At 56.0% G+C, this 27,148-nt stretch overlaps 1 protein-coding gene, 1 long non-coding RNA gene and 3 other non-coding genes across 6 annotated transcripts in view; 1 reads left to right on the forward strand and 4 right to left on the reverse strand.

Annotated features, from left to right (window-relative positions):
- The window catches only part of ZSWIM4 (zinc finger SWIM-type containing 4), a 37,890-nt gene extending 21,911 nt beyond the window's left edge, over window positions 1-15,979 (forward strand). For both annotated transcript variants that reach the window (XM_055371904.2, XM_055371907.2), the window contains 6 exons: window positions 255-509; window positions 1,893-2,028; window positions 7,177-7,331; window positions 9,381-9,544; window positions 12,470-12,551; window positions 14,009-15,979. In XM_055371904.2, the coding sequence (XP_055227879.1) occupies window positions 255-509; window positions 1,893-2,028; window positions 7,177-7,331; window positions 9,381-9,544; window positions 12,470-12,551; window positions 14,009-14,868 (1,652 nt within the window). In that variant the 3' untranslated portion in view covers window positions 14,869-15,979. The remainder of the gene's footprint in view (window positions 1-254; window positions 510-1,892; window positions 2,029-7,176; window positions 7,332-9,380; window positions 9,545-12,469; window positions 12,552-14,008) is intronic.
- A 2,342-nt stretch (window positions 15,980-18,321) lies between these two features.
- LOC134757715 (uncharacterized) lies at window positions 18,322-26,686 on the reverse strand. The gene is made up of 2 exons (XR_010132096.1): window positions 26,558-26,686; window positions 18,322-20,500 (listed from the first exon to the last, which is right to left on the reverse strand). It is a non-coding gene; the product is annotated as an uncharacterized lncRNA (long non-coding RNA).
- MIR24 (microRNA mir-24) lies at window positions 20,084-20,156 on the reverse strand. The gene has a single exon (NR_106277.1). It is a non-coding gene; the product is annotated as a microRNA mir-24 (primary transcript).
- On the reverse strand, window positions 20,234-20,311 carry MIR27A (microRNA mir-27a). The gene has a single exon (NR_106276.1). It is a non-coding gene; the product is annotated as a microRNA mir-27a (primary transcript).
- MIR23A (microRNA mir-23a) lies at window positions 20,381-20,453 on the reverse strand. The gene has a single exon (NR_106275.1). It is a non-coding gene; the product is annotated as a microRNA mir-23a (primary transcript).
- Window positions 26,687-27,148: the final 462 nt, after the last annotated feature.

A 27,148-nucleotide genomic window follows, 5' to 3' on the forward strand; every position in this document is an offset into this window, starting at 1 on the left:
CTACCCTTGGCTACCTCCCCTGGCCAGTGCCCAGAGCCAATACGCTTAGCGTCTCCTGAAAGTGAGGCCACCGTAGGCCTAGCTGCTGCTAGAAGGTGGGGCTCCCGCGCTCCCCCAACCCCGTGAGTGCTGGGAGCTTCTGGGCTCCCTCTAAAGCCTACCCTGCGCCCAGGTCTCCATGCTTGAGGCCAAGGGCTACAGGGGTCTTAGGGAGGGGGATCCGTCTCCAGCAGCCCTGGCCCTGTCTCCCCCAGACTCAGGCCCCGAGAAGCGGAAGGTGGCCTACCAGCACGTGCCTGTGCCCGGGAGCCCTGGAGAGTCCTACTTGGTGCTGGCGCTGGAGGTGGCACTGCTGGGGCTGGGGCAGCAGCGGGCCCTGCCGGAGGGGCTGTACGCCCAGGACAAGGTGGTGCGCAACGAGGAGCAGCTGCTGGCCCTGCTGGAGGAGGTGGAGTTGGATGAGCGGTTGGTGCAGGTGCTGCGCAAGCAGGCGGGGCTGCTGCTGGAAGGTGAGGCCCCGCCCCTAGGCCTGGCTGTTGCGGAAGGGTAGGGTCCAGCCCCTGGTCCTGTAGCGGCCCGGTTGCTGCAAGATGGGAGGCCCCGCCCCAGCCCCGCCCCTATCCCCGCCTCCTGGTGATACTGTCCCCTCATACCTTGGCAGTTTCTTAAAGGAGAGATCCAGCTCTTTTTCCCGCCACCTAGTGCGTGCTGCCAGCCAGCAACTGCTGCGTGTGCTGAGGCGCCGCCCCCTTCCCTCCCCGGAGCCTATGAGCCAAGTGGTTGATGTTAAAGCGAGGGCATCCCACCTTCATCCGCAACTTAGACACCGCCCCTGGCCCGGCCTGCTCCTCATTGGCGCCAATGGCTAGGCCCTATTGACCTGTGTGTTGTGAGACTCTGTCCCCTAGCGCTACAGGGAGCCGTTTATCCCTGCCCCTTCAAGGCCCCCTACGCTATCGGACTTGCTGGTCTTGGCCGCTGGTCTCGTTCCCCAAGGCAGGTGCAGCCCCACCTCTACCCTCTGGCCCCACCTTGTATCTGAGTCCTGCTCCTCACCTGCGAGTGTGCCTGGAGTCTCTTCTTTTCCTTTTTTCCTTTTTTATTTTGCGACAGTCTTCACTCTGTCACCCAGGCTGGAGTGCAGTGGCGCGATCTCGGCTCACTGCAATCTCTGCCTCCCGGGTTCAAGTGATTCTTCTGCCTCAGCCTCCCGAGTAGCTGGGATTACAGGCATGCGCCACCACACCCGGCTGATTTTTGTATTTTTAGTAGAGATGGGGTTTCCCCATGTTGGCCAGGCTGGTCTCAAACTCCTGACCTCAAGTGATCCGCCCGCCTCGGCCTCCCAAAGTGCTGGGATTACAGGCATGAGCTGTGGTCCCCTGCCTCCTCTTTTTTTTTTTTTTTTTTTTTTTTTTGAGACGGAGTCTCGCTCTGTCTCCCAGGTTGGAGTGCAGTGGCGCAATCTCGGTTCACTGCACCCTCCGATCCCGGGTTCACGCCATTCTCCTGCCTCAGCCTCCCGAGTAGCTGGGACTACTTGCGCCTGCCACCACACCTGGCTAATTTTTTTTGTATTTTTAGTAGAGACGGGGTTTCACCGTGTTAGCCAGGATGGTCTCAAACTCCTAACCTCGTGATCCGCCAGCCTCGGCCTCCCAAAGTGCTGGGATTACAGGCGTGAGCCACCGCGCCCAGCCTCCTCTTTTATTTGGATTACCCAGAGATTGCCTCAGTCTCAGACCTGAACCCCTACCCCAGAGACCCATCTAGCCACAGCCACTCTACCCAGGGGCCAACCCACCCTCTACTTAAAGCCTGGGGTCTAGTGAGACCTGGGGAGGGCAGAGGCGAGCCCACACTTGGGGACTGAGCTCAGGCTGTTCCTGCAGGGGGTCCCTTCAGTGGCTTTGGGGAGGTGCTGTTCCGGGAGAGCGTGCCCATGCACACCTGTGCCCGCTACCTGTTCACCGCACTGCTGCCTCATGACCCGGACCTGGCCTATCGCCTCGCGCTGCGAGCTATGAGGTGAGGATAGGTGGCCCAGGCGGTGGCAGGGGGAGCTGGGGGGAAGAGGGGCGGGCATGGGGGGTAGCTCAGAGCCTCACCCGTCCAGCCTGAACTCACAGCCTAGTTAATTCAGTCTCCCTCACCCTGGCATTTGATGATGCCATGTGCTTTTCATTATTATTATTTATTTGTTTATTTATTTATTTATTTTGAGCTGGAGTCCTCTGTGACCCAGGCTGGAGTGCAGTGGTGCGATCTCAGCTGACTGCAACCTCCACCTCCTGGGTTCGAGCAATTTCCTGCCTCAGCCTCCCGAGTGGCTAGGATTACAGGCATGCACCACCATGCCCAGCTAATTTTTTTTTTTTTTTTTTTTGAGACGGAGTCTTGCTCTGTCTCCCAGGCTGGAGTGCAGTCGCGCGATCTCGGCCCACTCCCAGGGCCGATCTCAGCTCCACCTTCCAGGTTCACGCCATTCTCCTGCCTCAGCCTCCTGAGTAGCTGGGACCACAGGCGCCCGCCACCACACCCGGCTAATTTTTTGTATTTTTAGTAGAGACGGGGTTTCACCGTGTTAGTAATTTTTGTATTTTTAATAGAGACAGGATTTCGCCATGTTGCCCATGTTGTCTCGAACTCCTGACCTCATGATCCACCCACCTTGGCCTCCCAAAGTGCTAGGATTACAGGCATAAGCCACCTCGCACAGCCGTGCTTTTTATTATTAAGTATAAATGTGTGTTTTTTGTTTTGTGTTTTTTTGTTTCGAGACAGGGTCTGGCTCTGTCACCCAGGCCAGAGTAAAGTGGTGCAATCTCTGCTCAGTGCAACCTCTGCCTCCCAGGCTCAAGCGATCCTCCCATCTCAGCCTCCTGAGTATCCGGGACTCCAGGCGTGCACCACCGCACTGGGCTACTTTTTGTATTTTTTGTAGAGACGGGGTTTCACCATGTTGCTCAGGCTGGTCTCGAATTTCTGAGCTCAAGTGATCCGCCCACCTCGGCTTTCCAAAGCTCTGGGATTACAGGCGTGAGCCACTGCACCTGGCTAAACGTGTAATATTATTTTGAGTTTGAGAATCTTCACATGATACATGAAAAGATACACAAAGCTGAAATCTTTTCTAGGCAGTTTTATCTCAGCCTATCCAGATCTCTCCGGACGCAAGCAGGGTTATCACTTTTGTGTCTATCCTGCAAGAATTGAGGTTTCTGCAAACCCATAATCTGGAAATTGAACGTTGATCCTCCTTTTATACCAGTGGTACATCCTGTATCTATTCTTTGCACCTTTTTCTCACTGAGCTTTGCATCTTACAGGATTTGTCGTATCACACAGTACGTGAATCACTGCGTAGCCTTCCACTCTAAGGACACGTCATAAAAGAACCAGTTGGAAGCTGATAGACATTTATGCAATTTCCAAAAAAAAAAAATGGCAATGAATAACCTGGTTTTCATTTATCATGTACACCAGCAGATTCACAGAAGGAGAATATTTGAAAGCCAACTTGGCCGGGCATGGTGGCTCATGCCTGTAATCCCAGCACTTTGGGAGGCCAAGGCGGACGGATCACCTGAGGTCATGAGTTTGAGACCAGCCTGGCCAACATAGTGAAAACCTATCTCTACTAAAAATACAAAAATTAGCTGGGTGTGGAGGTGCATACCTGTAATCCCAGCTACTCCGGAGGCTGAGACAGGAGAATGACTTAAACCCGGGAGGTGGAGGTTGCAATGAGCCGAGACCGCACCACTGCACTCCCGCCTGGGAGACAGAGCGAGACTCTGTCTCCAAAAAAAAAAAAAAAAAAAGGCCAACTCAATAGTAAACCATGCCCAAAAAGGTGCAACCTATTCCACACCTGAAACCATCCTTCAGAGGTACCTATAAACAACTTGAGATCCAGCCTGGTACACATCTATGGTCCTAGCTACTTAGGAGGCTGAGGAGGGAGGATGGCTTGAGCCCAGGAATTCAAGGCTGTAGTGATCTATGATCCCACCTATGAATTGCCACTGCACGCCAGCCTGGGCAACAGAGCAAGACCCCATCTCTCTCTTTTTTTTGTCCTTTTAGAGACAGTCTCGCTCCATTGCCCAGGCTGGATATGCAATGGCAGGATCATAGCTCTTCACAGCCTCATATACATGGGCTCAAAGGATCCTCCCACCTAAGCCTCCCAAGTAACTGGGACTACAGGTACTTGTCACCATGCCTGGCTAGTTTTAAATTTTTTTTTTTTTTTTTTTTTTGAGAGGGAGTCTCACTTTCTCGCCCAGGCTGTAGTGCAGTGGCACAATCTCGGCTCACTGCAAGCTCCGCTCACTGCAAGCTCCAAACCTCCCGGGTTCAAGTGATTCTCCTGCCTCAGCCTCCCAAGTAGCTGGGACTACAGTCGCCCACCACCACGCCTGGTTAATTTTTTGTATTTTTAGTAGAGACAGGTTTTCACCATGTCAGCTGGGATGGTCTCAATCTCCTGACCTCGTGATCCACCCACCTCGGCCTCCCAAAGTGCTGGGATTACAGGCATGAGCCACCACACCCAGCCTAGTTTTAAAATTTTTTTTGTAGTGATGGGATCTCATTACATTGCCCAGGTTGGTCTCAAATTTCTGGCCTCAAGCAACCCTCTCGCCTTGGCCCATCTCTTTAAAACACACAAACACACACACACACACACACACACACACACAGAGTTTGGAGTGTTTTTCCAGAATATTTAGAAAGAACAGCCTGTAAGAGCCAAGATTTAGACAACAGACTTTTCTATGCAAGAATTTTTTTTCTCAGCAAAATACAGCCCATGGGGCCTAATTTGGCCAACCACCTGTTTTCGTACAGCCCATGAGATAAGAATGGTTTTTACATTTATAAACGGTTGAAAAAAATCAAAAGAATATTTTGTAACACATGAAAAATATATGAAATTCAAATTTCAGTGTCCAGAAATGGTTTTATTGGCATACAGCCATGTCCATTCATCTGTGAATTGTCTGTGGCTTTTCTGGCAGAACAATGACAGAATTAAGTCATTGAAATACAGATCAGTGGCCAGGCACGGTGGCTCACGTCTGTAATCCCAGCACTTTGGGAGGCCAAGACGGGCGGATCACTTGAGGACAGGAGTTCAAGACTAGCCTGGCCAACATGATGCAACCCCATGTCTACTAAAAATACAAAAAATAGGGCCAGGAGCCATGGTTCACGCCTATAATCCCAGTACTTTGGGAGGCCGAGGAGGGCGGATCACCTGAGGTCAGGAGTTTGAGACCGGCCTGACCAACATGGAGAAAACCTGTCTCTACTAAAAATACAACATTAGCCAGGCGTGGTAGTGCACGCCTGTAATCCCAGCTACTCGGGAGGCTGAGGCAAGAGAATCGTTTGAACCCAGGAGGCAGAGGTTGCAGTGAGCTGAGATTGTGCCATTGCACCCCAGCCTGGGCAACAAAAGCAAAACTCTGTCTTAAAAAAATAAATAAAATAAAAATAAAAAAAAATACAAAAATTAGCCGGGCACAGTGGCGCACACTGTAATCCCAGCAACTCGGGAGGCTGAGGCATGAGAATTGCTTGAGCTTGGGAGGCAGAGGTCACAGTGAGCCAAGATCGCGCCACTGCACTCCAGCTGGGTGACAGAGCGAGACTCTCTCTAAAAAAAAAAAAAAAAGAAGAAAAAAAAGAAATACAGACCAAAGACCCTGCAAAACACAAAATATTATTGGTCCAGCCCTTTGTAGAAAAAAGGTACTGGCCTCTTGTCTGAGTCCATGACTCAGTACCTCATATAATCTTCAAAACAACCTAGCAAAATAAGTATGTTTACTCTCATTTTCCATCTAAAGGAACAGAACAGCAAGGAAGTTTAGGTAATATTTGGAATGAGGCTAGCCTTGAGTCCTATTTCATGCTGTTAATCCCATCATCTGGCAACTTTGAATAACTTTCTTTTTTTTCTTTCTTTTTTTTTTTTTTTTTTGTTGTTGTTGTTGAGACGGTCTCATTCTGTCACCCAGGCTGGATGGAGTGCAGTGGCACTATCACAGTTCACCGCAGCCTTGAACTCCCAAGCTCAGGTGATCCTCCCACCTCAGCCTTCTGAGTAGTTTGAACTACAGGAGCCCACCACCACCCTCAACTAATTTTTGTATTTTTTGTAGAGACAGGGTTTCGCCATGTTGCCCATGCTGGTCTCAAACTCCTAGGCTCAAGCAATCTGCCTGCCTCAGCCTCCCAAAGTGCTAAAATTGCAGGCATGAGCCACTGTGCCTGGCCTTGAATAACTTTCTAAACACAAAACTGCATATATGGTGAGCCACTTAACAATATAGCTTACAAGGACACTGAGACAGGAGAATCACTTGAGACCGGGAGTTAGAGGCCAGCCTGGGCAACATAGCAAGACCCCATCTTAAAGAAAAGAGAAGAGAAGAGAGAAAAGAGAAAGGGAAGGGAAAGGGAAGGGAAAGGGAAGGGGAAGGGAAGGGGAAAGGAAAGGAAAAAGAGAAAGAAAAGGCCAGGTGTGGTGGCTCACACCTGTAATCCCAGCACTTTGGGAAGCTGAGGCAGGCAGATCACCTGAGGTCAGGAGTTCAAGACCAGCCTGACCAACATGGAGAAACCCCGTCTGTACTAAAAATAAAAAATTAACCTGGCATGGTGGCACATGGCCTGTAATCCCAGCTACTCGAGAGGCTGAGGCAGGGGAATCTCTTGAACCAGGGGGGTGAGGTTGCGGTGAGCCGAGATTGCGCCATTGCACTCCAGCCTGGGCAAAAAGAGTGAAACTCCATCTCAAAAAAAAAAAAGAAAGAAAAAAGCCAGGTATGGTGGCACGTGCCTGTAGTCCCAGCTACTCAGGAGGCTGAAGTGGGAGGATTACTTGAGCCGAGAAGTTTGAGGCTTCAGTGAGCTATGATTGTCCTACAGGACTCCAGCCTGGGTGACAACAGAGTGAGACACTGTCTCTAAAATAAGTAAATGTATCAATTTATAAACAACACTGCAGTGAACATCTTGCACACACATCTTCCATCATCTTGGGCTCTCAGGGCTCTGCTGGCTGAAGTGGGGAGGCTGGGCCAGGAGGCTTCTCTGTCTCCTAGAGAGAATGGGGACAGCAGCCCCTCCTCACCATGGCTCACTTGTCCCCTTACCCAGGCTGCCCGTACTAGAGACAGCATTTCCCGCTGGAGAACCTCATCCCAGCCCGCTGGACTCCATCATGAGCAACCGCTTTCCCCGCTGGTTCATCCTTGGCCACCTGGAGACCCGCCAGTGTGAACTGGCTTCCACCATGTTGACAGCCGCCAAGGGTGAGGCTGGCAGCTGTCCCGATTCCTTTGTCTTCCTCCTCTGTCATCTCCTTCTTCCTTCCCTCTTCACTTTCCTGCCTCCTCTTATCCTTTCACAAAATACCCCCCGCATTCTTTGAGCACCTCCTATATGTACCAGACACTGTCTCAGGTGCTGGGGATGTAGCAGGTGACAAAACTGTCCCAGATCCCCTGCCCTGTGGAATGACATTCTAGTGGGGAGAAGAGAGTGATGCAGTAAATGAGACGGTAACAGGTGCCATGGAGTGGAATAAAACAGTTGAACATTTAAGCAGAGACCGGAAGATGAGGTGGAGCCTTGCAGGTACCTGGTGTCTTAGCTCAGGCTGCTGTAACAAAACACCAGAGACTGCGTGACTTCAACAACAAAAATTTATTTTCTTACATTTCTGTAGGCTAGAAGTCTAAGATCACTATGTCAGTATGGCTAGCTCCTGGTGAGGGCTCTCTTCCTAGCTTACAGACGGCCACCTTCTTGCTTTGTTGAGAGTTGGGGGGAGTGAAGGGGGGAGTAGAGAGGAAAGTGAGAGAGAGGAGGCTGGGAGAGAGAGAGAGGGAGAAAGGAGAGATAGTAGGCGGGGATAGAGAGAGAGGGAGAGAGAGGAGTCAGGTGCCAGAGAGGAGAGAGAGAAGAAAGAGAAGAGGGAGAGAGGAGAGACAGAGAGGAGAAGTTAAATTTCTCCAGTGTATCTTCTTCTAAGGTCACTAACCCTCTCATGAGTACCTGAACTTCATGACCTCATCTAAACCTAATTATTGGCTGGGCACGGTAGCTCATGCCTATAATCCCAGCACTTTGGGAGGCTGAGGCGGGCAAATCACTTGAGGCCAGGAGTTCGGGACCAGCAAATCACTTGAGGCCAGAAGTTCTTCAAGACCAGCCTGGCCAATATGGTGAAACCCCATCTCTACTAAAAATGCAAAAATTAGCCAGGCACAGTGGTGCACGCCTGTAATCCCAGCAATTTGGGAGGCCGAGGCCGGGGGATCACCTGAGGTCAGGAGTTTGAGACCAGCCTGGCCAACATGGTGAAACTCTGTCTACTAAAAATTTGAAAATTAGCTGGGCGTGGTGACGGGCACCTGTAATCCCAGCTACTTGGGAGGCTGAGGCAGGAGAATCACTTGAACCCGGGAAGCAAAGGTTGCAGTGAGCCGAGACTGCACCGTTGCACTCCAGCCTGGACAGCAAGAACAAAACTCCATCTCAAAATAATAATAATAATAATAATAATAATAATAATAATAAAAGCTAACATTTGAGCAGCTCCTTGCCATGTTAAGGCCTTGCCAAGTATGGGCCCACCACCACCCTGTGAGGTGGGTTCCATTGCCTGAGTGTTACCCATTTTACAGATGGGGCAGCCAGGGCACAGAGAGGTGAAGTGACTTGCTCAGGGTCACACAGCTAGTGGGTGGCAGGACCAGGATTTGAACCCTGGCATTCTGGGTGTGCAACCAATGCCCTTGAGATGAGGGAGAGGTCCATAGGATCCCTAGGTGGCTTTCTTTTCTTTTCTTTTTTTTTTTTTTTTTTGAGATGGATATTACTCTGTCATCTAGGCTGGAGTGCAGTGGTGCCATCTCAGCTCACTGCAACCTCTGCCTCCCGGGTTCAAGCGATTCTCGTGCCTCATCCTCCCAAGTAGCTGGGATTACAGGCACCCGCCACCATGCCCAGCTAATTTTTGTAGATGGGGTTTCGCCATGTTGGCCAGGCTGGTCTCAAACTCTTGACCTCGTGATCCACCCACCTCAGCCTCCCAAAGTGCTGGGATTACAGGTGTGAGCCACTGCGCCCGGCCCCTAGGTGGCTTTCTGTAACAGGAAAGGGCCAGAGAGGAGATAATTGGCAAGGGCTGGGGGCACTGAGGTCTGAATCTTCACAGAACCATTGCCCAGTACACATCCCTCCACACTCACACATGTGCCCCTGGGTGGAAGGATCTGTGTGAACAGGTCGGGTGGTGGTCGGAGGCTGGTGCTGAGGTGTATCCGATGGTGTCCTCTGTCCCGCCCTTCACCCAGGAGACCTCAAGTGGCTGCACACGGTACTGGGCTCCATCCAGCAGAACATCCACTCTCCGGCCCTGCTCTTTAAGCTGGCGCAGGACGCCTGCAAGACAGCCACCCCGGTCAGCGCCCCACCAGACACCACGCTGCTGGGCATCGCACTGGAGCTGGGGCTGCAGGTGAGGGCTGCCAGGTGGATGCGGGAGGGCGATGGTGGCTGGGGGCCAGGACTGACTGTGAGCTGCGCCTCCGGGGGCATGGGCTGAGTGTGAGCCACTTCGCTGGGGGCCCGGCATTTACGTGAGCTATTCCTCTGTGGCTGGGCACTGAGCGAGAACCACTCTTGGGGCGGGGACTGTGAGTGAGACACACCTCTGAGGGCGTGGCCTGAGTGTGGGCCACTTTCTTGGGGGCGTGGCCTGAGTGAGCCACTCCCCTGGGAATGGGGACTGGATGAATCGTGTCTCTGGGGATGGGGTCTTCATGTGGGCCACACCTCTGCAGGTGGGGCCTGAGTGTGAACCTCACCTTTAGGGGCGGGGCCACAGAAGGCCAAGGTCTGTAAGTCTTGGGAGTGTGGGAATGGGGTTCCCAGTAGGGATGAAGCCTATGAATTATTAATAGAATCCGTCTATGGAGGAGACTGAGGTCTAGGGGAGAGTTGTCACTGGAGCGGAGAGGCAGGGCCTGCAAGCCAACAGATGGATCGCAAGCTTAGCCTGGGGGTGGGGCCTGGGAGTGATGTGCTATTGGTTAAGGATCATGGGTGGGTGGGTTTGAAGCTGAGGGTGAGGCAGAGCCTAGCAATAAAGAGCTTCCTTGGGGGCAGGGCCTGAAGAGGATTGCCGCCTAAGGAGAGGGATTCACCACTGAAGGGCTGGCCTGGCGGAAGGTCTTGAAGATGAGATGCCAACTCTAGGGGTGGGGTCTGTGGTTGAAAGCCCTGTATGAGCCCGGGTGTGGTGGCTCACATCTGTAATCCCACACTTTGGGAGGCCGAGGGGGACAGATCACGAGGCCAGGAGTTCGAGACCAGCCTGGCCAACATGATGAAACTCCGTCTCTACTAAAAATACAAAAATTAGCCAAGCGTGGTGGCACGCGCCTGTAATCCCAGCTACTCGGGAGGTTGAGGCAAGAGAATCGCTTGAACCCGGGAGGGAGAGGTTGCAGTGAGCCGAAATCACACCACTGCATTCCAGCCTGAAGGACGGAGCAAGACTCCGTCTTGGGGAAGAAAAAAATAAAGTCCTGTATGCAGGGCCTGCAACTGAGTGTCTGGGTCATCCCCAGGGACTGAACAAAGGGTGGTCCTGCAAGGCCAAATCTTGGGTGCAGCTTGCTGGAAAGGTGTCATTGGTAGGGTGTGGGCCCCATGGGACCTGGAGGAGGGTGGGGTCTGCAGGATAGACAGGTAAGGGGCGTGGCCTCAAAGGGTGGCAGAAGTTCACTAAGAAGATAAGGAATAGGGCCGGGCACAGTGCCTCACACCTGTAATTCCAGCATTTTGGGAGGCTAAGGTGGGAGGATTGCTTGGGGCCAGGAGTTTGAGATTGGCCTGGACAACATAGTGAGACCCCCATCTCTACAAAAAACTTTAAAAATTAGCCAGGTGTGATGGTGCACCCCTGTAGTCCCAGCTCCTTAGGAGGCTGAGGCGAGAGGATCGCTTGAGGCCAGGAGTTTGAGGCTGCAGCAGTGAGCTATGATCGCGCCGCTGTACTCCAGGTAACAGAGCAAGAAGACCCCAACTCTAAAAGAAAAAAACAGAAAAGAAAAAAGAAGTTGGGGCCAGGCCTGTGGTTCACGCCTGTAATCCCAGCACTTTGGGAGGCCGATGCGGATCGCTTGAGGCCAGGAGTTCAAGACCAGCCTGGCCAACACAGCAAAAACCCGTCTCTCCCAAAAATTAGCCATGCATGGTGGTGGACGCCTGTAGTCCCAGCTGCTCGGGAGGCTGAGGCAGGAGAATCACATGAACCCAGGAGGTGTAGGTTACAGTGAGCCGAGACCACAACTGCACTTCAGCCCCGGCAACAGAGTGAGACCCTCAAAAAAAAAAAGAAAAGGAAAGAAAAGAAAGAAACTGGGGACCTTCCCAGGTAGAACAAACAAGGGCCAGCAGGGTGCAGAATCAGCCCTGGACAGCCTCCTGATTGGAGCCGTTGTAGGGTGGGGAGCAAGACAAGGAGCTTTCAGAGGCTACTCAAGAGGTAGGAGCTTACAGAAGGCAGGGTCTGCAGGACAGGACCTGTGGGTGGGGCCTCAGGGGAGAGGCAAACACGTGAGCTACTGATTGGTGGTGGGACCTAGTGGAGGTGGGGCTTATACAGCAGGTGCTTTGAGGGCAAGGGAGAGGAGCCAACAGGAAGCATGGAGGTTTCAGGAGCGAGAGGACAGGTTGGTTTGTTCCGGCATAGAATCTATGAGGTGGGATCTGGAGTAGGATCTGTGAGGACTCACTTCAGAAGAACAGCAACAACAGCAGTGATATTAACAGCTGACATTACCTGAGAGCATTTTCAAGCAACAAGCACCTTGCAGAAAGCTTCACCTACGCGATTTTGTTTACTTCTCACAACAATCAGGCTGGGTGCAGTGGCTCACGCCTATAATCCCAGCACTTTGAGAGGCTGAGGCGGGCGGATCACTTGAGGTCAGGAGTTCGAGACCAGCCTGGCCAACATAGTGAAACCCCGTCTCTACTAAAAATACAAAAATTAGCTGAGCATGGTGGCGGGCACCTGTAATCCCAGCTACTTGGGAGCCTGAGGCAGGAGAATGCTTGAACTCGGGAGGCGGAGGTTGTAGTGAGCCAAGATCGCACCACTGCATGCCATTCTGGGTGACAGAGCAAGATTCCATCTCAAAAAAAACAAAACAAAACAACAACAAAAAAGAAAAAACAACAATCCTATGAGACAGATACTATTTTATCTCCATTTTCTAGGTAATTGAGGCCCAGAAAGTTGAGATCACTTACCCGGGTTCATTGGATCAGCTTTAACCTGCAAGTGTTTCTGGGGTCCTCCATCTCCCAACGCCCCTCCATAGGCCAGCCCAAGACTCGGGCTAACCCCCTTCTCCCCACCCCTACCTTGCAGGTGATGCGGATGACTCTGAACGTAATGACCTGGCGGCGGAGGGAGATGGTGCGCTGGCTGGTCAGCTGTGCCACAGAGATTGGTGAGAGCCCCTAAGGGGACCTGCCACCCACTTCAGTGTTCTGGTTCTGCAGAGCGCACTGAGAGAACCAGGCAGACAAGAAAGAGAGAAGTGGCCGGGCACGGTGGCTCACACCTGTAATCCCAGCACTTTGGGAGGCCAAAGCGGGAGGATCACTTGAGCCCAGGAGTTCAAGAGCAGCCTGGGTAACATAGTGAGACCCCATCTCTACAAAAAATTAAAAATTAGCTGGGCATGGTGGCAAGTGCCTGTAGTTCCAGCTGCTTGGGAGGCTGAAGCAGGAGGATAGATCGCTTGAGCCCGGCAGGTCAACGCTACAGTTAGCCATGATCATACCACTGCACTCCAGCCTGGGCAACAGAGGAAAACCTCCTCTGGAAAAAAAAAAAGGAGAGAGAGAGAGAGAAGCAAGCCAGGCATGGTGGCACACACCTATAGTCCTATCCGGAGGGCTGAGGTGGGAAAATCACTTGAGCCCAGGAGATTGAGGCTGCAGTGAGCTGTGATTGTGCCACTGCACTCCAGCCTGAGTGGCAGGGTGAGACCCTGTCTCTAAAAAATTGTTTAACAAAAAGAAAGAGGGCCAGGCGCAGTGGCTCACACCTGTAATCCTAGCACTTTGGGAGGCCAAGGCACGTGGATCACTTGAGGTCAGGAGTTCGAGACCAGCCTGGCCAACATGGCAAAACCCCATCTCTACTAAAAATACAAAAATTAGCCAGGTGTGGTGGCAGGTGCCTGTAATTCCAGCTACTCGGGAGGCTGAGGCAGGAGAATTGCTGGAACCCAGGAGACAGAGGTTGCAGTGAGCCGAGAACTCACTACCGCACTCCAGCCTGGGTGACAGAGCAAGACTCCGTCTCAAAATGGGCAGATCACAAGGTCAGGAGATTGAGACCATCCTGGCTAACACGGTGAAACCCCCGTCTCTACTAAAAATACAAAAAAACTAGCTGGGCGTGGTGGCGGGCCCCTGTAGTCCCAGCTACTCAGGAGGCTGAGGCAGGAGAATGGTGTGAACCCAGGAGGCGGAGCTTGCAGTGAGCCGAGATGGTGCCACTGCCCTCCAGCCTGGGCGACAGAGCGAGACTCCATCTCAAAAAAAAAAAAAAAGGAAAGAGAAGTAGAGACTCTTCAGAGACTCTTCTCCGATTCCAGCCTGTGCTCAGGGCTTGGCCGGGAGGGAATGGCTGGCCAGCCGATGGAGCTGGACAAAGGCCTAGAGGCTGGCCAGGCTAATGTGGCTGCAGGGGGTTGAGGGGGTTGCAGAAAGAGGCTCCAAAGCTTAGCCTTCTACACACGTGATTCCCACCTAGTCCAGGTGCGCCCTGATGATTTGGAAAGGAAGTTTCTGTTCAGCATGGTGTGGAGGTGGCAGTGTCATGGTTAACCCACGCATACATGTACGTGTCTCTGCCCCCGCTCCTGACGGATTTCCCTCCCTCACCTCCCACCAGGCCCGCAAGCCCTGATGAATATCATGCAGAACTGGTATTCCTTATTCACACCAGTGGAGGCGGCTACCATCGTGGCAGTGACGGGCACCACACACGCCACTCTGCTGCGACTGCAGCTGGACACATCGCGGAGGGAGGAGCTCTGGGCCTGCGCCCGCACCCTGGCCTTGCAGTGCGCGATGAAGGACCCTCAGAACTGCGCCTTGCCTGCCCTGACCCTGTGCGAGAAGAACCACTCGGCCTTCGAGGCGGCCTACCAGATCGTGCTGGACGCGGCGGCCGGCGGCCTGGGCCACGCCCACCTCTTCACTGTGGCCCGCTATATGGAGCACCGCGGGCTGCCGCTCCGGGCCTACAAGCTGGCGACGCTGGCCCTGGCGCAGCTCAGCATCGCCTTCAACCAGGACAGCCACCCTGCCGTCAACGACGTGCTTTGGGCCTGCTCTCTCAGCCACTCCCTGGGCCGGCACGAGCTCTCTGCCATCGTCCCCCTCATCATTCGCAGCATCCACTGTGCCCCAATGCTGTCGGATATTCTGCGCCGCTGGACTCTCTCGGCGCCCGGTCTGGGCCCCTTAGGGGCACGCCGGGCCGCCAAGCCACTGGGTGCCGACCGGGCGCCGCTCTGCCAGCTCCTGGACGCGGCAGTCACCGCCTACATCACCACCAGCCACTCGCGCCTCACGCACATCAGCCCGCGGCACTATGGGGATTTCATCGAATTCCTGGGCAAGGCCCGGGAGACCTTCCTGCTGGCGCCCGACGGGCACCTCCAGTTCGCACAGTTCTTGGAGAACCTCAAACAGACCTACAAGGGCAAGAAGAAACTCATGCTTTTGGTGCGGGAGCGTTTTGGTTGAGGGACAGTGGGGTGCGTGGGAGTGGGGATCCCCCTCGCCCCTGCGTCCCCCACCCTTGCTCTCCAATTAGGCCCACGTGGCATTTCAGTATTATTAAGTCAGGGAAGGAGCCCGGCTGGAGATGGGGGCAGGGGAAGCAGCGTCCTGCCACGTGTGTGCCTGGGAGTCTGTGAGCAAGTGTGCAAGACTCCAGAAGCAGAAGCCATACTGCCACCCAGAAGCCTGGAAGGGGTGTGTGCTTGGGCTGCTGGTATGACCCCACTTTGGGCACCCCAAAAGCAATAGGCCAACTCCCCTTACCCAGACTGGCTTGGGCTCCAGGAGGGAGGCTGGGAGGCAGGACTTTCCAGAAATCGGCCCTCTAAGTCAATGTAGCACATTTTCCCCCAACCCCACCCTGGGTGGCCAAGGGTCCTCCCCCACCCCCTACTGCTCAGGGCCCCCCATTATGCCACCTCCAAAGTGGCTGCCCAGCCAGGACCATTGGCTCACCCCCACTGAAGGAATTGAAGAGGCCTCAGGCCTCAGCTTCATACCTCACCCCCTTATCCTCCTATCCGGCCAGGACCCCCATTTCCTTGGGCACTAGGGTCCCAGGGTGGGCTCAGGGTTGGGGAAGTCCTCGCTGCCCTCTCTTCTCACCTGCTAGTCACTGGACGTACAACTCAGGAACTGAGCGAGGCTCACACTGCCCCTTCCAACCTGGGGTCAGGGGACACAGACGCGAGAGAGCCGGAGACCCCCACCCCCGATCTGGAAAGGAAAGAGACCTGCATCTTGGTGTTTTTCTGGCTCTCTTTTTCACCCTTTCTCCTCCTGTCTTTCTGCTTCGCCCCATCATCTTACTCTGTTTCCGTTTTTCCCGGCACTTACCTGCCTTTCTCTCTGCACCTAAGTCCCTGCCGCCCTCTCTCTTTGGCCATCCTTCCTTTCCCCCACCTTGACCCAGGGAGGAGAAGGGAGAACATCGCCCCCCCAAGTCACCCCCACATCTTTTCCCTTCTTGTATATTAAGGACAAAAGATCACATCATTTTGTAACTTTTTTTCTATTTATTGAATGGTGTATTACATGTCCTTTTCCTTTTTTTTTTTCAAAGATTGAACAGAAATTTTTCTTTTTAATTTTATTTTGAGACTGGGGTGCATCTCCAGAGCCACTCACACCCTCAACCTCGTTTCCTCCGCAAAAAAAAAAAAAAAAAGTCTGGCCTTATTTCTGAGTGCAGCGCCAAGCTAGGGGTGGGATGGGAGCGACTGCTGGCTTCATTCCATGGTAATTATGTAAATATTTCCCTTTTTTTTTTTTTTGGTCTTTCTCTGTTGCCCAGGCTGGAGTGCAGTAGCGCGATCTGGGCTCACTCCAACCTCCACCTCCCGGGTTCAAGCGATTCTCCTGGCTCAGCCTCCCGAGTAGCTGGGATTACAGGCATGCGCCACCACACCGGGCTAATTTTTGTATTTTTTAGTGGAGACGGGGTTTCACCATGTTGGCCAGGCTGGTCTCGAACACCTGACCTCAGGTGATCTGCCCGCCTCAGCCTCCCAAAGTGCTGGGATTACAGGCGTGTGCCACCGCGCCCGGCCTTATGTAAATATTTCAAAACAGGGATGGACAGCTCACCATGAGGGAACACAGGGCCGAATGCGTTACCGCTGTCATTTAATCGTCACCACAGCCCTATGAGTTGGTAGGATTATCTTTTCCATTTTACAGATGAGAAAACTGAGGTTGCAAAGTGGAAAGAAAGGGCACCCAGCGGCCGGGCGCGGTGGCTCACGTCTGTAATCCCAGCACTTTGGGAGGCCGAGGCGGGCGGATCACGAGGTCAGGAGATTGAGACCATCCTAACACGGTAAAACCCCGTCTCTACTAAAGATATAACAAAAAATTAGCCAGGCGTGGTGACGGGCGCCTGTAGTCCCAGCTACTAGGGAGGCTGAGGCAGGAGAATGGCGTGAACCCTGGAGGTGGAGCTTGCAGTGAGCCGAGATCGCCCCACTGCACTCCAGCCTGGGCGACAGAGCGAGACTCCGTGGGTGGGGGGCAGGGGGGAAGGGCACCCAGCTAGGACGTTTGATTTAGGACCTGGTTGGGGCCACTGACCCCTGCCCTTCCCTGACTGCAGGGTCCTTGAGCCCCTAGGAAGGGCCAAGATGGGGGTGGGGGGCGCCCTGGCTCCAGACACCAATGTTGGGGGTCCTTGTCTCCAAATTGCTGAGCATAGGAGGCTGTGGCAGGTGTTGGTGCAGCTGGATGGGGAAGACACCCCGATCAAAAGCGGGAACCCCGAGTTTAGACTCGACCTCGGTGGGCGGGGCTCTGGCCAAGAGAAGAAAAACGGAGTGGGCGTGGTCTGTGCGTGGACACTCGCCTGGGGACGTGGCCAGGGCGTGTCTGGGATCTTGCGCCACTGAAGAGGCTCCCAGTCGTCAAATAGAGGGATCCAAAGGACGGCGAGAAAGCCCGTGGTTGTCTAAACGTCCCTGGCTCCCCGAGAAGCAGTTTCCTCGGGGCCTTCCTGCCTTTTGGACGAATGGAGATACTGTGTCTGGGTCACTGCCAGAGCCGGGGCAGGAGAGGACAGAGGCTTCCCGGAGTGGCGGGGCCCGTCGCTAGAGGGCGGGGCCCGCAGTCGGGGGCGGGACTTTGGCGGCGCTGTGCATGGGGATTGGCTTTTCGCCCCGCCCCTCCGCTCGAGTGGGCCAATCGGAGACGGCCCCACCTCCTGCCCCTCCGCGCGTATTCCAGCAGGTATGTGCGGGCGGACCCGGGACTGCCCCGCGCGCTCCGTGGCGCCGCCTCGAGGTCTGGGACGGTGGAGGTGGGTGGAGAGCCCGGAGTGCACCCCTTGTGGTCCCTGCCGCCTTCGGACCTGGGGGACCCTTTACTGTGCCCCTCAGGTGTCACCCACGAATGTTCCCATGTACCTGGGGCGTCACGCAGGTCCCAGCCACATCCAAATGTCCCCCCTTAAGAACTGGGGTTTCCTTCATGTCACATCCCTCAAACCCAAGTTCCCCTCCAGCATTCTCAGATACCAGGCACCCCAAATCTTCCCCTGAGGCCTGAGTAATCCCGTAGGTCCAAGTTGCCCCCAAATGTCACTAGCTCAAGACCCTCAGATCCTGGGTTATCGCCACATGTCACCCCTCAGGCTCAGCGTTTCCCTCAGGGTCACCCCACCACCACCACTTCAGATCAGCTTCCATCCTCCCTTGATCAGCGATGTGAAAATCTTTCCACTCTAGGGTTTCCCTCATGGTCACCCCACGATCCAGGACACCCCCAAGGTCACCTTTCCAAGCACAGGATACCCTGCTGCACAGAGCAGGTGGGGCAGGGATGGGCAGGCAGGAGCCCGGAGTGCCAGGACGGTAAATTCAGGCCAATCAAAAGCTGAAACTCCAGCGATGGGAGGCAGGAGTAAATCACAAACCAGACCTTCAGGAATGAAGTCAGGGCAGCTTTTATTTACTTGAACAACAGACATGACACACAGCACAATCTCTCCTCTCCATCCCATCCCAAGCTTCTGTCCACGACTACCCAGGGCGGGACAAAAGGCAATGGCCCAGCCCCGATGACCTGGGGGACTTCAGTGTGCCTCCTCAGTCCCAACCAGAAAAAAGCCTCCTCCCATCTGATTTCAAGATAGTGGAGAGAGGCCAGGCACGGTGGCTCACACCTGAGCCACCTGTAATTCCGGCGCATTGGGAGGCTAAGGTGGGAGGATGGCTTGTGGCCAGGAGTTCGAGAACAGCCTGGGCAACACAGTGAGACCCGCCCCCCCATCTCTACAAAAATTAAAATTAAAAAAATTAGCCAGGTGTGGCGGTGCATACCTGTAGTCCGAGCTCTACTGGGGAGGCTAAGGCAGGAGGACCACTTGTGCCCAGGCGTTCAAGGTTGCAGTGAGCCATGATCACACCAGCCTGGCCAAGATGGTGAAACCCCGTCTCTACTAAAAATACAAAGATTAGCCGGGCATGGTGGTGGGTGCCTGTAAGCCCAGCTACTCGGGAGGCTGAGGCAGGAGAATCGCTTGAACCCAGGAGGCAGAGGTTGCAGTGAGCCAAGATCACACCACTGCACTTCAGCCTGGGTGACAGAGTGAGACTCCGTCTCAAAAACCAACAATAAAAGGCCGGGCACGGTGGCTCACAGCTGTAATCCCAGCACTTTGGGAGGCTAAGACGAGCAGATTGCTTGAGGTCAGGAGTTCAAGACCAGCCTGGGTAACATGGCAAAACCCCATCTCTACAAAACATAAAAAAAAATTGGCCGGGCGCAGTGGCTCACGCCTGTAATCCCAACACTTTGGGAGGCTGAGGCGGGCGGATCACCTGAGGTCAGGAGTTTGAGACCAGCCTGGCCAACATGGCGAAACTCCGTCTCTACTAAAAATACAAAAATTAGCCAGGTGTGGTGGTGTGCACCTGTAATCCCAGCTACTTGGGAGGCTGAGGCAGGAGAATCGTGTGAACTGGGGAGGCGGAGGTTGCAGTGAGCCAAGACTGAGCCATTGCACTCCAGCCCGGGTGACAGTGCGAGACTCCATCTCAAAAAAAAAAAAAAAAAACAGAGTCCTAACTCTTCCCTGCCCTGAGAACCCCCTCAAGGCAGGGAGGATCAGCTATTCCCAGCGCCTCAGGACTAAGCAGACCTGCTTGTGTCCCTTCTGGGTCCACATGGACCTTGTTCCATGCCCCACATGTGGGGCGGGTGTCACTGCTCCTCCCGGCAAGTTAGAAAGCTGCAGGGCCCAGCAAGAAGGGGCCAGGTCAGGTCAACCCAGCCTGATACCGGAAGCCAGGAGTTGGCATTTAACGGTCTGGAGGCCCAAGGCAGCTTCCTCTTGGGTAACTGGCTGCTAGGAAGGTGCGGGCCGGGCCAGTGCCCCTGCCAGGCTTGGGAGAGGAGGAGCCAAGCCTCCAGGCCCGGAAAGGACACAGCTGGCTTCCCTTTTAATGGAAGGGCCACCCACTCACCCACCTATCCATGCTGGCACCATAGCCCAGCCTGAGCTGTGGCCATGCAGGGGTCCCCAGTTGCAGAGTTGGGGATCAGGGCCTGCAGCACACATTTGGGCCCAGCCAACCCCACCCACCACATCCCTCCTCCAGACACAGGTCAGATTCTGAGTCCTCATCTCTGCTCCAAGCATCAGCCCACCCAGGGAAGGCAGGGGCTGCAGGCTCCAAGGGGGCTTGACCCCTGTTCCTGCTGAACTGAGCCAGTGTACACAAACCAACTGTGTTTCAGCTCAGTAGGCACGGGAGGCAGAGCCCAGGGAGGCCAGGCAGCAGGATGGCAGGCAGACAGGCAGCAGGGGACAGGTGGCAAGGCCAGAGGAGGTGAGGGCCTGGGGGGCGGAACTTAGCCACTGTGAACACGACTTGGTGTGGACCCTGCTCACAAGCAGCTAAGCCCTGCTCCTCAGGCCAGGCACAGGCTTCGGGGCCTCTCTGCCACCCCGTCCCCGGGCAGCATCCTCGGTGGCAGAGCTCAGGGTCGGTTGGAAATCCCTGGCAATGTGATTTGTGACAGGAAGCAAATCCCATCCCCAGGAACCCCAGCCGGCCGTGGCACAGGGGTGAGGGGGGCACCGGGCGGGGCCAGAGGCTGGCACCTGGAGGGGAGAAAGAGAGAGAGAGCAAAGGAGGTAATGAGATTTGGGGACACCTCCCCTCCAGGTCCCCAGATGCTTCGTTTGATCACAGGGAAGCTCTTTTCTTATATGCAGGAGCCACCACAGGGGGAGCTGGAGCCTAGCTGTGCCCTCCGTTCCAGCCCCAGAACTGGAGAGGCAGAGATACCTAGAGGGCCCATGCGGGACAAGGAGGCTACAGCAACTTGCATGGCCAAACTCCCCCCTCACTGAGCCCTGGGCAGGCCAAATGGGGCCATGGGGAGAGGAAGCCGAGGGGGGGCAGGCAGGCGGGTGAGGAAGTGATCTCACCCCAGCTGGCGCCACTTCCTAGAAGCCTGGAGGGCAGGAGGAAACCACCAGGGCCTCCCCCCCGTGGCCCGGTCTCCTCAGTGGCCAGGGCTTAGCCCACACCCACCAGGGCGGATGCCGGCAGCAAGGCACCCCCCTCTCTTTCTAGACACGCACCCCCCACCCCCCAGAGCACAGGATCCAAGCTCCAAGATTCAGGCCTCTCCACCCAAACAGCCCGAGGTTCAAATCCTTGCTCCACAGTTTCCCAAAGACTCTCCAAAGCTTCAGTTTCCCCATCTGTAAAATGGAGCCAAGAGCCTCTTTTGCATAGCCCAGTGAGATGTCACCGAGTGTGTATGTCACTCAGTAAGTGCCCAGCACCAGGGCAAGATACAGAATTTTCAGGGCCCGGTGCAAAATGAACACGTGGTCCTCTAGTTCGAAAACTAAGAATTTCAGGCCAAGCATGGTGGCTCACGCCTGTAATCCCAGCACTTTGGGAGGCCGAGGCAGGAGAGTCACCTGAGGCCAGGAGTTCAAGACCAGCCTGCGCAATACGACAAGACCCCATCTCTACAAAAAAAAAAAATTTTTTTCTTTTTTGAGACAGGGTCTCACTCTGTCACCACGGCTAGAGTGCAGGGGTGCAATCACAGCTCACTGCAGCCTCAGCCTCCCAGGTTCAAGTGATCCTCCCACCTTAGCCTCCGGGGTAGCTGGGACTACAGCTATGCACCAGCATGCCCGGCTAATTTTTTCTTTTTCTTTTTTTTTTTTTTTGAGACAGAGTCTCGCCCTGTCGCCCAGGCTGGAGTGCAATGGCGTGATCTCGGTTCACTGCAACCTCCACCTCCAGAGTTCAAGCAATTCTCCTGCTTCAGCCTCCCGAGTAGCTGGGATTACAGGTGCCCGCCACCACGCCCAGTTAAGTTTTGTATTTTTAGTAGAGACAGGGTTTCACCATGTTGGCCAGGCTGGTCTCGACCTCCTGACCTCAGGTGATCCGCCCACCTTGGCTTTCCAAAGTGCTGGGATTACAGGCGTGAACCACCACACCTGGCCCTAATTTTTGTAGAGATGGGGTTTCGCCATGTTGCCCAGACTGGTCTCCAACTCCTGGGCTCAAGCAATCCGCCTGCCTCAGCCTCCCAAAGTGCTGGGCTTACAGGCATGAGCCACAGTGTCTGGCCCACAAAAAATTCATTAAAAAATCAGCCAGGAGTGGTGGTACACACCTGTAGCCCCAGCTACTCAGGCGGCTGAGGTGGGAGGACTGCTTGAGCCCAGGAGTTTGAGGCTGCCATGATCTATGACCATGCCACTGAACTCCAGCCTAAGTGACAGAGCAAGACTCTATCTCTAAAATAAACAAAAACAAGTTTAAAAAAAGAAAATAATTTCAGGCTGAGCGCGGTGGCTCATCGCTATAATCCCGGCACTTCGGGAGGCCAAGACGGGAAGATCGCTTGGGGCCAGGAGTTCAAGACCAGCCTGGGCAATACAAGACAAAAAAATTAATAATAATAAAAAAAATTTCATGACCCCAGCAGTGCAACATTAAACTAACCTCCAGGTGCCTCCAAGCAGGGCTGCCGTGAGACTGCCCGAGTCACAAATGCATGAAGCCAGCCCTAAGTCTTTAGTGAGTGGAGGCTCTTTTGATAAGAGCCCAACACCTGGCTAGCAGACTCCAGTTTTGGAGCCCAAGTCTGCCCAGATTTGAAAGCCCCAGCTCTGCAGCTTCTGAGCTGGGTGACTCTGGGCAAGTCACTCAACCTCTCTGGGCCTCAGCTTCCCCATCTGCAAAACAGGGATAATAAGTATGGACTTCATAAGTCATGGTGAGGACCCCATGAGTGATAAACATGATCACGACAGAGCTGCTGCTGTCTTTGCCAGGCAAAGGATAACGGAAACGTGGATGTCTCACACCAGGAGGACCCCACTGTCCGCCCGATGTGGTGGTGCTCACCACTTCGAGACAGGCGGCGAGTGATGTCCTGTTTTGTCCCCTCCCTATACACACACACATACCAGCCACTCTTTCCCATCAGGCCCCAGCCCAGCCCTGTCCCCTTAGGGTCTGGAGGTGCCAACTGGGAGCAGGCGAGGCCCCGCAGGGCGGCCAGCCTCCCTGGGCCGCCTCCGGAAGTGAGACAGCACATTCGTGTCCCAGGGACGAGAACGGGAAGGGCGGCCATTTGGCCAGGCTCGTTTCCTGTGGGGTTTCCCCTGCACAGAGCCCAGGGCCGGGGCCAAGGCCACTCCCCAACCCCGCAGGCACAAAAGGTCTGGGTCTTGAGTGGAAGGGGTGCTGCCATGCAGGTGCCCAGGAGCCAGGGTCCCCTTTACCAATCATGGTGCGCTTCTCAGGCTCTTGGGAGATGGTGTCCAGGGGGAAACCAAGCTCCTAGCAGCTGGAGGCATGAGGGAGAGGGCGGGCCCCTGGGCTGGGGAGCAAAGCAGGCCCCAGGCTGCACCAGGACACCCCGGCCAGCCAATGCATGTGGGTATGCCTGAATACCCCCTCCAGACAGCGTGTGCGTGGACCAGACACACAAGGGTATGTATGTGTACCGCTACCCCCCCCAACCCCATGCTCCAAGAATGAATCAGGGGCAGCTTCCGCCGGGGGCGCCACCACCACCTCCGCCCCCAAGCCTGGTCCCCAAATACTTTCCACCCTCACAGAGCAGCTGGGATCGGAAAATACCAAGGGCTGCAGGCCCCGCCCTGCCCGCCGCGCCACCCGCCCTCCCAGCCTGTCACTAACGCTTTGCCTAATGGGCCCAGACTCTCAGCAGAAGCTCCGTGGGCTGGGCCTCGAGCCAGCCGCCAACCTGGGCTGCCCCGCCAAGCGCCGCCTGACCACCAGCCCCCCGCCCCTCTGCCCCAATCCCAGTGCAGCGACAATAACAACCGCCCCAATGGGCAGCCCTCAGAGGGTGGCACTGGGTAGGGAAAGTCAGGGCACTGACAAGTGGGTGGGCCCCGCTGCCCATCCAGGGCTGGGGTGGGGGGAGGCTCAGGAAGGGGTGAGTAAGTGAGGGCTGAATCACTTGTTATAAATAGGGGAACCATGAAAGTGACATCCCAGCCCCCATTGCGTTCGGCCAGTCCACACTCTAACCCCCCCTTAGACTTTAATCTTTCCCAAACCAATCACAGAATTCCCAGGGGCCCCTCACCTTCATGTTGGGAACCCTTAGTAGAGTGGTACACCCCGTCATCAGGTCCACCCCTGCCTTCTCCCCACATAGGTACATTTTGCAGCGAGGGCCTGGCTGTGGGGGTCCCCTGGCCTTGAACGCAGTCACTGGCGTCTGCACCCTATCCACCTCCTTCAACGCACCGATTCCCAGGCCCAAGGCTCAGGGCCTCTAGGCTCTCCAAGGCATTCTCAGGGTGTGGGCCACCACAGTCCTGGAGGGTGACCCCAGAACCTAGGCCAGGCGGGAGGCCAGGGGGCTTGGCATCTTCGAAGTCAGTTCCCCAAGCACCGAGGCCCCACATCCTAGACCACCCGGCCCTGCTCTGCCCAGGGCCACAGCTCAGTGACCACACCCAGGGTGGCGCCAGCTCCAGCACCCTGGGGCAAGGCGTCGCTGGAGCGTGACTCAGCCGTGCCCAGCATGGCGGCGCCCTTCTCTGCCCAGGGATTCTCACCCACACCCACTGCCCTCCGCTCAACATCCTTCCCAGGCGACCGGCCCTAAAGGACACACCTTCCCCAGACACACCTCCGTGTCCACCCAGGACACCAGGAGGGAAGAAGGCGGCCAGGGGCGAAGCGTACACTTCTCTCTGTCCCATTTCCGAATGCTTCCCATTTATAGATAGAATAATTAAGGCTCAGAGATTCAGATTGGGGCTTAAGGTCACGGAATAAGTCTTAAAAAAAAAAAAAAAAAAGCCAGGCCTGACTGTGGCCTAAAACACATCCAACATGGAAAACAGAGGGACAGGAAGGAGTTTTCTCAAGATCGCCCAAGGTTCCTGGCGCCGTTATTCATGGAGGACAGAATCCCCCACCCAGCTTTCCAAGGTGAAGGGCAAACTCCAAAAAATGCTTTAAGAGGTATCAAAGCACCACCTAGATCAGGGCGAGCGGGTCACCCCAGTGTACCCACCGGACTAATTACCCTGGGATTGCAGATGGATGGGGGCCTGCCCCGCAGCTGCGGTCTGCATGGAACATCTGGCGTCCACTTGCATTGTTAGAGGGTGGGCACGACACGGGGGTCCCTCCTAAAGCATCCGCCTCTGCTGTCTTTCTCCAGCGAGCAAGGGTCGGTGGAGGCTCAGTGGCCAGGCCAGCACAGACAGGCCCGACCCTCTGGACACGCCCTGTCACGCATGTGCTCCGCGTGCCAGCCCCAGGCCAGGCCGGCACCTATTTTAGGGCCCCCTCTAGATCCACGGGCAAGGCCTGCCTGTTGGGGTCTTGAAGGAGCTCCCAGAGGACGTGCTGCAAGGGCAGAGGGCCATGGATGCCTCACGGGATCAGAGAACAAAGCTAGCACCAGCCCCAGGGCCTGTGCCTTCCCAGGACATCGGCATGTGAACACATGTACCCAGGCTGGCCCAGGCAGGGCGTGTGGGCGAGCGGACAGGGTGTGTCCAACATCACCTCGCCTCTAAGCCTGGGCACCTGTTGGGTACAGCCCTCCAGCTGGGGCAGGACTGCCAGAGGACACCCCTTATGCCAGGGGTCCCCCAGCCCCCAGCCTCACCCTCATAGACCAGGAGTCAGAGGCTGCCAGCTGGGGAAGGTTGGGAAGGGGGCAGGTGACAAGGAGCCAGTTGCACAGCCAAAACATTCAAGAAGCCACTGGGTCTGGGGCCTGGCTGGGCTGGGCTGGGCTGGGCTGGGCAGGAAGGTCAGTTAGGGCTAAGGGCTTTAGGGGCAGCCAAATCTAGTGCTAAAATCAGAGAACAGTCTGGGGCTAAGACAGAGGGGTCGGGGTTCAGTCTGGGCCCTTTTAACCTCCTCCTGTAGCCAAAAGGCACGGGGACCCCAAGCTGCACAGGGCTGGTCCCCAACCTGGCTTCCCTTCCTATGCAACCTTGAATGAGCGCTTTTCTCCGAAGAGAAAGGAGACATCCCCCCAGCTCCCACCAGCCCCTGCCCAACAAGAGACCTTCCCTCTACCCAGTGGGCGACACGTCAAGAACTTGGACCAGTATCCACCCCCGCCCCCACCCAAAGAACTCTGAGAGACCCCCCCAACCCATTCCTCCCGTCCAAAGGCCAGGTCGGGGGCTAGGAGTGGGGGAGGCATATGCATATCCAAGCCCCTCAACCCAAGCCCCATGTCCGAGCCGGACACAAGCCCTCCCACCCTGACAACTCTCTGCCCACCTTGACCTGCCCAAGTCGCGCGGGGACCCGCCCTCCCCACCGCATTCCCATGCGTCCCCTGGGGGGTCGGGGTGGAGGGGCCACTGGGAAGGGAACAGAGGCCGGGCCGCCCTTCCCCCGCTCCGTAGGGGGCGCCCCGGGACTCCGCGGCCGCCGTCGCCGCCGTCAGACGCACTGTCCCCGATCCCCGACCCACCCCGGGCGGCGGGGCGCTCAAGGCGCGCGGGGCGGCGCCCTCGCCTTCTCGCAACGCTCTTGGGGACCCGCCGGGCGCACCCCCACTCCGCCCACGAGCCAGGCGCGGAAAAGTTGCCGGCGCCGCTGCCGCCGAGGCGCCGATCGCTCCCGGCCTCCCTCCTGGGTCCCTCCTGACTTCCACTTACCCGCGGGGGGAGGGGAGCCGGGCGCGCACTCCGGGCTCCGGCCGCCGCCCCGGGCCGGGCCGGCCGAGGCTCAGGCGGGCAGGCTGCGGGCCCGAGACCGGCCGGGGGCGGCCGCCGGCCGCGCTCCACCCCACTCACTGGCCGGCCAGCCGCGGGGCCGAATCGCTTTTAAAACCTTCCCGTCTCCTCCCCCCCTCCCCGGGCCGGGCAGGGGGCGGGCGCGGGGCGGGGCAGGCGTCGCCGTCATGTGCCCCCGAGCCGGCCCGCCCCCACTTTCTCTGTCCTGTCCCCCAACTCGGTCCCGTCCCCCAACTCAAGGCCAACTTTCTCCCTCCTTGTCCCGAAATCAGCCTGGGCCCCATACCCAGCCCAACTTCCCCCTCTGGACCCTGAACTTGAGTCCCACTCCCGGGTTTTAAGCCCAAGGCTCTGTCTGCGGGGGTAGGGTGGGAGCAAAGGGTCTAACCCCCTATCCCACCTCTGGAACCCCTGTTGTTCTAAGGCCTGCGCCTGCCCAGGGAGAGGCAACCCAGGAGGCCGTGAGCCCCTGGGAATAGAGATTGGTGAGGGGCGGTTTGGCGGGTGGGCTCG

This window comes from Gorilla gorilla, chromosome 20 (genome assembly GCF_029281585.2).
Source record: "Gorilla gorilla gorilla isolate KB3781 chromosome 20, NHGRI_mGorGor1-v2.1_pri, whole genome shotgun sequence".
Classification (NCBI taxonomy): domain Eukaryota; kingdom Metazoa; phylum Chordata; class Mammalia; order Primates; family Hominidae; genus Gorilla; species Gorilla gorilla.